Source organism: Meriones unguiculatus, chromosome 1 (assembly GCF_030254825.1).
Source record: "Meriones unguiculatus strain TT.TT164.6M chromosome 1, Bangor_MerUng_6.1, whole genome shotgun sequence".
Lineage (NCBI taxonomy): Eukaryota > Metazoa > Chordata > Mammalia > Rodentia > Muridae > Meriones > Meriones unguiculatus.
Window position 1 is genome coordinate 155,208,213 of NC_083349.1, and position 11,487 is coordinate 155,219,699.

Consider the following 11,487-nt stretch of genomic DNA (forward strand, 5'->3'; position numbering starts at 1 on the left):
CTCTCACAGCCCTGCCCAGTTTACAGGGAACTAATTACCTGTGAGATGAAAGAGCTAGACAGCGCTCAAATTAGGCCACGGTTAGGGATTCTGCCCTGAAGGATTTCGTAAATTATAAAGCAAGTACGCACGAAAGTCAAATGGATTATTTCACTATAGCCTTGAGCCAGGGAAGGCTCCTGTGTATTATGCTGATGGAAAGGAAAAAATAAAAATAAAAGGAAAAGACCGACTGTACTTCTCTATAGAGTATCAACAGTGATGTCTGACAGAAATTTATATAATTTAAAAACTGAATTTCTAGATGTGTTGACACATGTGTATGTTTAGAATATATATCTATATTCTAATTAAACTCACCATAAAATGAAATCATTGAAGATATCAGCTCTCAGTGAAATTTCTGGCTCAGTCTCCCCATTCTCTAACAGACTGTTCTTGGAGCCAAATACTGGCGTGCCTGTCCATAACCACCCATAACGCACAGGGAACTCCACTCCCTGCACTTGTAGCTCCTGTCTGAATGCTGACTGTCATTTCTGCATGAGCAAAGCCAGATAGTTCAAGGGTTCACTGAGCTCGCTTTGAACAGAATCCCAATAAAGCATAGCAAATACAAAGGTATTCTTAGTATTACAGACCTAGGAAGGTCTTTGTAAAACCACAGAGAAGACCTCTCTCTACACCGGCCTGTATCTGGTTAAAGCACGATCAAGAATTCATTGTGGCCACTCAACAGTGGAGCCATTGTCTTCTCCAGAGCAAAGGAAGCAGTGTGAGCTGCTACCTACCACTGGCTCTACCCCCTTCTCTCTTTCTGTGTGTGTGCATGTATGTATACAGGCTTGCACATGGAGGCCAACCTGGGATATCATTCCTTAGGAGCACATGGGTTTTTTTTTTGTTTTTTTTTTTTTTTTGAGATAGTCTTTGGCCTGAGACCCAGAAATTAGGCTAGTCTGGATGGCCAGTGTGCCTCAGAGAAGATTATAAATACATACAGATTTTTTTGATTACCTATTAAAGCAGCTAAGTCATTTTATTTTTCAAAATTGAAAATGGAAAATTAAATTAAAAAAATGAAAATGAAAATTTTCATATAATATATTCTAATTATGGTTCCTCTCACCCAGCTCCTCCCAGGCTTGCTAACTCCCCACCCACACAAATCCCCGCCTTTTCTTTCTCTTATTAGAATACAAACAGGCAGAAGAAGAAGAAGAAGAAGAAGAAGAAGAAGAAGGAGGAAAGAAAGAAAAATAATAACAGACAAACCAGAACAGTATGAAACAAACTAACTAATAGAAGAAAAGGGGCCAAAGAAAAAGCATAAGAGACACATAGATGCATAGATACACATATTCAGATACAGAGATTCCAGAAAAACACAAAACTAGAAACCATTATATATATATATGTGTGTGTGTGTGTGTGTGTGTGTGTGTGTGTGTGTAAAACACTGTATAATAAAAATGAGAATAACGCCCAGACAAAGCATTATGAAACCAAGTGCATACAATACCTACAGAGCTTTCACATTGGTTCTGGGGATTGAACTCAGGTCCTGATGCTTACACAGCCAGCACTTCACTGACTGAACCATCTCTCCAGACCTCTACCGACTTTTCAGTTATTCTTTGCAAGTCACAGTTCAGGGACTGGAAATGTTAAAATAACCAGGCTTTTTTGCCAGTCACAGATTTATGTTCACTGCCAAACACAGCCAGAAATCATCACTAGGATGAAGGTCCTTCGAAGCCATGGGACATATGAGTAATGATAAAGCACTGGAGTAGGAGACTGGATTGCTATGCGTGTGCCAGCCAGCCCGGTCTTTGCATCCCTGTGTCTGTGGATTGGAATGGTTTAGTTGTTCTCGGTCTCTGCTCCTTTTTGGTGTATGTTTGAAAACCAGCATCGTGTTCAGAGCAAAGCCCTTGGATTGGATGATTTACAGCCAATCAAGTATGTTAATGCAGATGGGTGGAACACTGTAGGAGCATTCCAAGATAAAGAGTACAGGGCTTCTGTTTGCAGGAAGCTCTTAGGAAAAGGTTTTGAAGCCTTAGCCTCAAGTTCTTAACTGATCACTCGGATTCCATCCAGATCGCCCTGAAATATGCTGTGATTCCAGAGTGAGGTCAAGAAGTTGAAAGCTCATTATAAGATAAGATGTCCATCGGGTACTCATCTCAGAGAGCATTGCTATGTGCTCTTGTTAAGACTGATGAAGAAGTTGAAAAGGAAGCATATTGAATGCCCTTCACAGTGGCCATCCTCGCTGGCAAGTAGCATATGTTCTTATGTTTCTTGCTAATTTTTGTGAAAATGTCCCAGTGGTCTCTTTAGTTTGGAATCTCTAAGGGAAGAGGTTCCAGGAACAATATGGACTCCAATCCCAATGCAGCTTGCCTTCTGGAGAAAGCAAGGATGCTCAACAGACTCAAAATAAAGAAGTCCTCAAATAACTCATCCCCAAACCACCATCCAACCCCAGGGAAAGGAGAGCAGGACACAGTGACAGCTATATCCACAGCCTAAAGCATCCACCAGGCTATCCATGCCAGGTATATGCCTCGAAGAAGGAGGCATAACCTCAGCCATGTTTGAACTTAATGAGAACAAGAGTATCTCTCTGGAGATGAATGAACATATTCACCTAGTATTTGTGAGGATTCACCCCAGATTCATGGGGATTCACCCGAGGCTCACATGAACTTATTGTGGGTTCATCTGGATGCACCTAGGGATCATCTGGGTTCTCCTGGGCTTATCTGGGTTTACCTGGACTCCTCAAGCATTCATGTGGGTTAACCTGAGGTTTTCATGGATTCCTCTAGGTTCATGTGGCTTCCCCAAGATGCGTATGAATTTGCCTAAGGTTTGTGTGGTATGTAGACAAAATTACATGCAAAGGACTCCCAGCTCTGCATTTTGGTTAACAACTCCTCTACCTTTTATGCTACATGTTTGCACTAAAATAGCCAGCAATTTGATTTGAATCAAAACTATATGTGTTTCTAGAGTCTTAGAAGTACCAGTTTTTTCCTGGAGGAGGATTTTATGAGGACAAGATGGGGTCTGAGCATGTAGGATGGCCCTGCTAGGTTTACCTGCATGGTCTGGCTGCATGAATGCCGTTGTGGCCATATGCGGAAACAGAGCCAGGGAGTCCCGATGAGTGCCTCGTAGGTGGATGGTGTTGCCTTGAAAATAAACTCCATGCATGTCTGTGTCGGTGCCCATTCCAATCAAGTGCCAGGAAACTCTGTCCTTCTTGCACATGCTTAGACCTGGCTGGCTGCCATACATGTATCCATTAATAGCTGAATGGAAAGGAGAAGATACTGAGTATCCGTTGTAATTCTGTACTCATGGGAAAAACACCATCTCAGAGAGTGATTATAAGTGTGCTTGTGGCAGAATCTCAAGACTGTGAACTGTACATAAGATCCTTGTTACTAGAGAATGAACACTATTGGGAAAAAAACACAAGGCAGCTAGAATTAACAATAAATCTGAAAATACACAAACATTACAAAACACATTAAAAGTAGCAGCACATTTTCTAAGACCATAATTCCAAGAATCACTAAGGAATAAATCAGGTGGTTTTTTTGTTTTGTTTTTTTTTTTTTGGGTTTTTTTTTGTTCGTTTGTTTGTTTGTTTTGTTTTGTTTTGTTTGCAAGTTCTTTTCACAACAAAACTGTCAGATAACACATTGGGGTGCTTTCTAGTTAACGGTTTACCTCTGCATGTCACAGGAGCATCATCCTCGTAAGAATGCCATTTGAGGAGATTGGAGAGATGGCTCAGTGGTTAAGAGTGCTGGTTCCTCGGCCAGAGGACCAAGAATCAATTCCCAGCGCCCACATGGTAGCTCAACCATCTGTAACTCTGGTTCAAGGGGATCTGACTCCCTCCTCTGGCTTCCATAGGCCACATGGTGCATATGCAAACATGCAAGCAAAACACCCTTACACATAATAAAATAATAACAATAATTTTTCAAACAAATTAATATCAATTGACTTCACCATCTTTCCGTATTTCTCCCGAAAATGATTAATGCAAAACCAATTTTCTTTGAGGTTATTATCTAGTTATCTCCTTGTCAAGTGATTTTCTCAGTTGTTAACTCATTAAATTCAATTCATTTGATTCAGACAGACTCCCACGTGCATTTGCTTCTAGACATTATCAGGCGTTCATTTACTGAGTTCATAGATTCTGAGCAAATCGGAAGAGTTTCAATAAATTGGCACTGCATTTGCAGATATCATCGGAGACGAATATATTTTGAAAGGTTAGAACTTGAGTAAACAAGCTTGCTGTAATGATTATGTCCGCTCTCTTACCCCAACGAGATAACTGAAAAGTCTGTGGGTTACGTGAGTATGAAGACTGTGATGGTAATTTTCACTGATGACTTAACCAGTTTAGAATCACCTAGGAGACATTCCTCTAGCTGCATCTGTGAGGACATCTTCAGAAAGATTTACTGAGAGAGGAATGCCCATTCTGGACTGAATAAAAAGAAGAAAGCACCCTAGGGCCAGCATCCTTCCCCCCTCTCCTCTCTCCCTCCCTTTTCCTCCCTCCTCTTCCCCTCCCACCTCTCCCTCCGACCTCCATCACCTCTCTCTCCCTCCTTCTATCCTCTCTGCTTCCTGACACTGAATACAATTTGATGAGATGCCTCATGCTCCTGACTCCATGCCTTCCTCACCATGATAGATGGTACACTCAACTGCTGAGCCAAAATAAACCCTTCCTCCCTTAAGCTGCTTTTGTCAGGAATTTTGTCAGCAGAAACAAAACAAAACAAAAATGCAGCAGCAAGGAAGTAACTAATAAAATTAACAAAATGACCCCATGCTTTCAGAGTAACCCGTTAATTTTGCCTTGTCTATCAATCCCAGTCCATCAGTGGTAGGTCTCTAGAACAATGCCTTGGGGATGGTTTTGAAACATTGCATCCTGATTCAGTACGGATGAATGGTTTCACTGAACAGCAGTGTAAACAGGTGAGCTCATGTACCTATGACTCACACTTGGTATCTGACTCCCACCTAAGGCCAAAAGCAGGACAAAATAGCTATTACACACATGGATGGTCTTCTGGTGAAAAAAAAAATCTTTTTATTTCTGTGTCTGTCAGCCAAACCAGTGATGCTTACCAGGTATATTTAAATTTAGGATTGTTAGTAGAAAGCCCTGGAGATTATTTTAAAAAAAAAACATATTTTTAAATGACATTGGTAATATTTTTATCAGTAAACTATCTAAATCTTGTCTGCAGTATTTGAGAGATTATTACCACACTTGGGTATGTTTGAAGAAAATCTTTTCTGACTGTAAGGGTGTATTTAATGCTTCTATTTCTAGACTTTTCATTCATTCATTCATTCATGCATTCACCAAATACCATTTGAATATAGCTTATAAAATACACACAGCCCATGACAGGGCAACATATGAAGCCTTTTACCCTTAAAATTTTGGTTTTCCCCCTTCCTTGCTATGCAAGCAAGACTGGAACTAAAACCTAGTTTAGTTATAGCAAAGCTCTCTTGAAAGCTGATACTGCTTCCTGTATTCCACAGGTCCAAGTTGGGGATTTGTTGGACATGAGCAATGGGGATCATGGGAGTTTGTGGCCTGATTGCTGAGGGTTATTGTAAGTTTGGACTTTAGGAATTTCCTGAGCTAGAGAGGGATTTGGGAGCCTAGTTTATTCATTCGTCTATGTTGTTTCAAAAGGTAACAAATGTTAGGCTTGGAACTGAAAGGAGGGCTCTCGCAGCCTCTCACAAGTACTGAGGCGCTGCAGTATGTTACCAAGTGGGGCAGCTGCTTGCTCGTGGCGTTCTGTGTCTGGCCTCTTGCTTACTGCTTGGCTGCATGAGGCAACGTGGCTGACAAAAATAACCTTTATGCTAATCACAGATAATCACTGGGTGGCTTACTATTATGATATAAACAGAAACTGAGATAGAATTAATAAGTTCTCCCAAATTAAGGTAAGTGGGAACCACTAGTGTTTGGTGAATTAATCCTTGCAGCAGCTGCTCATTCTAGTTGATTAGATCTACTTAGGCATGTGTGCTTATTCTCTTTATCTCCTGTTATCAGACTGGACGTGGGAACTTCATCGGCCATTTTCCACGCTTTGTATCACCTGTGTTCTTTGTTACTTTAAACTCTGTGTTGCTTTGTCTAAGGATGGCATGATGTTTTAGAAGTGTCAGGTTCACAGTAGCTCTGGGAGCTCATGAACCTGAAGGCAGAAAATGCTTTACCTCCTGATCAGGATCAGGAGCAATACCAAAGACATCAAAGTTAGGCAGGCTCAAGACCATTTCCCAGCTGCATGCAGCCCAGCCTTTCGTACCATGCATCCGGTTAGATTTCACAAACTCCTTGTCTTCTTTGTCGACACTGAAGGGATGCCAAGCAAACTTTTGGATGTTTTCATCAAGATACCCGCTGAAATTCTCATCAAAGACTGTGAACAGTAGGTAAAATTCCTTGTCTATTCCTTTCTAAAAAAATAAATAAATAAATAAATAAAATGAAGAAACAAAGACATACAACAAAGCTTGAATTAGTTCTAAAATTCACGCAAAGTCATCAACATTAGCCATAGAATTACTCATCATTTCATAAATCAGGACGTTGAGTATGCCCTGTCTTTTGTTGTCCATCTGTCTCTAACATGTCTGCTATCCGAGCCACTCTATTCTGTTGCTTGGCTATCTCTAAATGACATGATGTAGGCTCTGTGTCCCTCTCTCTACCCACCTGTTCTTCCTGTAGTCTACATATTTCTGTAATTGTGTCTAGAGAAAGACAGAAGGAGGGGATGAGAAGAGGAAGATGGAAGAAGTTGGGAAAGGGAAATAGGAAGAGAGGTAGGAAAGAAGGAATGAGACAGAACATGGAATTTGGGGGTTTAATTGAATGGTTATGTGGAGGGCAAGGATGGTCAGAAACTAGCCTAATGTTACCTGACTGAACTCCATGACACTCCTTCACCTCTGGGAGAGATAGTGACAACTAACTGGAAAAAAAAAATCTCTCTCTAAGCCTCTCCCTTTCTACCTACCTAGAAGAATCCTGAGCAGGTTTCAAGCTACAGAGAGACTGGCGTATTTTCTCTGCTACCTCTTACACTAATGACTTTATCTGGAGCCAAATGGTTGTGTCTCTCTGCTAAATATCAGATACTTTATTGTTTTTTTTTTTTTCTTGTTGCCTGTTTTCATGAATTTTGAGTAAGCAGTATTACTATGAAATAATATTTGGCTTAGCAACATCCTCTGCAGACTCTTAGGAGCTTCTCAAAGTTTTCATTGAGTAGATACAACAGAAAAAATGAAAATGAGAACCATTTTGCCAGTAGTTCTTGGCACGTAACCTCTTTGGCTCAGAATTTGCCACCACAGTGGGGAGCAGGTCGGTGTATGGGAGAGGGAGAGTTGGATGCCAAGTCCCGTGTCCAGTGACCTTCAAACTCACTAGGAATAGTTCCCTGAGTCTCCCTCGGTGTCTCTGAGCCTCAGTTTCTCCACCTTTAAAATACAAACAACACACTGCAACTGCCTTGTTGCTGTTGAGGCACAGAGCACATGCTCACTGAGTTATGCATGCACACCTTTCCAAGGTTACTTCCTCGTAGAAAGAATTGACCATCTGAGAGAGACCAAGATGTCTTCTGTCCTTAAAGCCTAGAGAGACAGTCCTTGAGTCCACACACAACAGGTCCATACAACACCAGATACTGTAAGATATAGCACTTAAATGAGCTGACTTGCTGTTTCTCATCATGGTGAAATGGGTGGTTGAGTGCACAGATTTTCTGCTTTTCATAAATGAGCTCAAATTTCATAGGTGCTGCTTAAAATCCTATGCTTTGTCCCATCTATCAGGGTAACCACCCAAGCCTCAGAGTTGAGACTTACAAACAGCCTATCTACATGCCTCCTCTTCCTGTTGGCCATCATGATTGATTTCCTATAACTTATAGCAACCATCAGCTTTGGCACAGGCTGGAATCACAGGAAGATCCTGATTAAACTGATCTGGAGCATTTGGATAAAGGATGCTGAAAATGTTCACAGATGGGCCCAAGTCTGAGAAACCTCACTCAGCAAGAAAGATCCCAATCACACACCCATATAGATCTCTGAAGATTCCAGAATCAAGGCAACATACAGGCAAGGAAGCCGGGCAAATATCAACCACACCACAAGCAGAAATGCTAAGATCCTGTGTCAGCATCTTACATTTTCAAAGCTTAAACAAGCTCTCATGACCATAAAAGTCAAAAGTTGCAGAAAAAAAGAGACACTGCTTTATTACCGGCTGTCGCTGCTTCATCTCCAGCCACACTGGGGGTCCCTCCCACCTATAGCCCTGGGAAGAGTGAGGTGGCCCTGTTGGCCTACCTGTGTCCCATCAGCATTGAGGCTTCCCTTTTTACAGACCAACAACGGCCCCACAAGGCCAGCACTGGTGTCCTTGATTGGCTGGACTGCTGAGAAGTAAAGATAGGTCAGGCAGGGGGGATCTTCGTCTGTCGGACTGACGCTTTCGGGCACCGTCCACCTGTAGGTGAAGGTTTCCCCTGGCTTGACATGAGCCCCTGGTTTCAGAAATCCTGAGGATGCAAAAGAAACAGTTTCACACAGCCAAGAACATTAAAGCTTGCCTGGCTGGTTCTCCATCCCTGGGTAGCTCTCTCTGATGATATATTTTATGAAAAAAAGTTGTTTTTTTTTCTTACAAATTTGATCCTGATATTCCCTGGACCTCATATGCTACTTTATGAGATAGAAGCTGAAATCGAAGTGTTTCCTTCATTGTAGATTGTATCCTATTTTGTATTCATGCCATGTTTAGCCAATATTAAGAGGATAATATGTTCCATTCACACAACTGAACCCAAGTCTGTAAGGTACCACCAAATATCTTCTATGTGAAATGTATCATATTCAGTCTTGCAGAAGATACCCTGAAAAGTTAAGCAAGATTCATATTGTTGGGGGCTGGAGAGAGGGCTCCGCAGTTAAGAGCATGTACTGCTCTTGCTGAGGACCTGGGTTCAGTTTCCAGCACCCATATCAGGTGGCTCACAACTGCCTGTAACTCCAGCTCCAGGAGATCCGATGCCCTCTTCTGGCTTCAGTAGGGACCAGTATTCATGCATGCACACATAAATAAGAATTTAAAAATAAATCGTTAATACAGAACCCTAACTTTAACAAGCTTGAAATCCGGGGTGCAAGTGTAGCAAGTAAACTGACAACAAAAGTCAGAGCATGTATGCAAGCGCCCAAGGTTCAGAGCTGGGAACAGGCAGCCCAGAATTGAAACTATGACTCCCACTCCTGGATGCTTAGCTCTCAGTCTGTGCTGCCAAGGGCACCCTGGTCTCTCCCACTCAGGAAAAGCTACAAGCTTGCTCTGCACTTGACTTTTGCTCTTCAAAAAGTTGCCCAGTGAGTTTTCTGACTAGAAAAGTGGGAAGTGTAAACATTCTTGCTTTCTGCAGTGTTTCCTGTGAACTGTCCCCACCCACCCCAGTTACTCTGAGCATCTTGAATTGAGGGTGAGGATAACAGGCAGCCGGTACAATGAGCACAGGAGATAGGGTGAGGGTCTGAGGGAGCATCGCCCTCCTCTGTTCTGCTTGAGCCCTTCACCATCACTGTAAAGCCTACTCTCCATGGGGTCTGGCTTCATAGTAGATGACAAAGAGTTATCCCTAGTGGCCATGCTGTCTAGTGCAGAGATGGAACATGTACCAAAACACTGGAGTTTCCCATGAGCAGCATCAGCACTGTAAGGATAGTTCCTGCTGCCCCTGTGTGGGCAGAGAGCCTGTGCTCCCTGCTCTGTGAGGCACAGAGGCTGTAGATTTTTAGCTCACAATACTTATTTTTTAATAAATATCTGCTGGTGGATACAATCAGAGACCACATGTGAGATGTTTATGTCAACTACATGGTGAGATCAGATTTTCCCCTCAGCTCTCACCAGCAGAATTTCCTGAAACTCACAGCAGACATGCTCTCCATGTTGGAGAACTGGAAGCGACTATAGAATAGATCTTTTTTTGTCACTGAGGGGAAAAGACAGAAACTAACGTTTCCTAAGAGATGACTTCGGGATTAGCCCAGGCTAATGCTTTCAGTCCAGTCCAAAGCCCTGTGACGTTGTTGTTAGTATCTAAACGGATAGGAAAGAGGAACAACATTCACGGGATTTAAATAATCACTTAGAATTGGGAAAGGAAGGGCCTAGGGACTTAAGCCAAATTTGTCTCCTTGTGTGTATGGTAGACACACTTGCTCTTTCTTATAGGGGAATGCATATGTGGGTATATTCATTGGAAGGTCAGAGGTCAACTTTGGACATCTTCCTCTATCACTCTTCACCTTACTTTTTGAGACAGGGTCTCTCCTTGAACATGTAACTCACTGATTTCTACACACTGGCCACCAAATGAACTTAAAGGGATCTTTTCACATATATACACACACACACCAATTCTGGGGTGATAGACAGGCATCATATTGCTCCTAGCTTTTACACAGGTCCTGGGGATCCAACCTCAGGACCTCATGCTTGCACAGCAAACACTGTACCCACTAAGCCATCACCTCTGTCTCTTTCTTAGTCCTTCCCTCACTCATCCAATGTCCTTCGTAAGCTGGGTTGAGACTTACCATCTACATTTGGAGCTGCATCAGATGCCTTGTCATAGAACACACCGTGGGGTAAAATGCTGTAGACCTTGTCAGCTTTGTTGGCAAAGGTCACTAGCAGGGTGTCACCCACCTCTGCCTTGATGACTGGACCTGGGAAGCAAGAGAAGAGGATGAAAAGAGATGGAGAGGTGAATCAGAGCAGAAGAGTTGCTCTGCAGACATCTGCCCCCAGGTGAGCACACCCCTTCAGGACACAGGTACCAAGGATTCCAAGATGGGCTTCTGTGTCAGAGGGCATCTTTCTTCTACTGAAAGTAGCATCAACATACTCCGTGTACCGAGCCTTCCAGTATCTCCCTCCTATTCTGTTTCCAGCTTGTGTGAAGTACACCGAGGAGTCACTGTAGGAAGAAGACATGGGAATCTGAGAAGACATGAGACCCATCTCTCAGATTCAGATTCAGTCATCATGGAACTCACCACCCACCTCCCCAGCAAAGCCAGCATAAGCTTCAGCACAATGCCTAGGGATCACCTAGGATCACCACCAGCCTGAGAGCTGGTTCTCAAGCCCATTTCCCTCTTCGCCTTTGCACCCCATTCCCCAGAGTCCCCACAAAGAAACCACAGGAAAATTCCTCATTTACCAGCAATGAGGTTCCAGAACAGTGTCCTAAAACGCAATAAAGAGATAACTGGTTTTCCTGTAGAGCAAAAATCCTTGTAGCTCTCACTGATCCGATGAAGAGGTTTTGTACGTGGCAAACTCCG

The 11,487-nt window shown here is 42.7% G+C and overlaps 1 protein-coding gene across 1 annotated transcript in view; it reads right to left on the reverse strand.

The window, feature by feature from the left end:
• Hephl1 (hephaestin like 1) overlaps window positions 1–11,487 on the reverse strand; it is a 63,328-nt gene that overhangs the window by 20,919 nt on the left and 30,922 nt on the right. The window contains exons 7-11 of the mRNA XM_021635175.2: window positions 10,978–11,117; window positions 10,735–10,866; window positions 8,452–8,663; window positions 6,396–6,546; window positions 3,114–3,326 (exon numbers count right to left, since the gene is read on the reverse strand). Coding sequence (XP_021490850.1) covers window positions 3,114–3,326; window positions 6,396–6,546; window positions 8,452–8,663; window positions 10,735–10,866; window positions 10,978–11,117 — 848 coding nt within the window. The remainder of the gene's footprint in view (window positions 1–3,113; window positions 3,327–6,395; window positions 6,547–8,451; window positions 8,664–10,734; window positions 10,867–10,977; window positions 11,118–11,487) is intronic.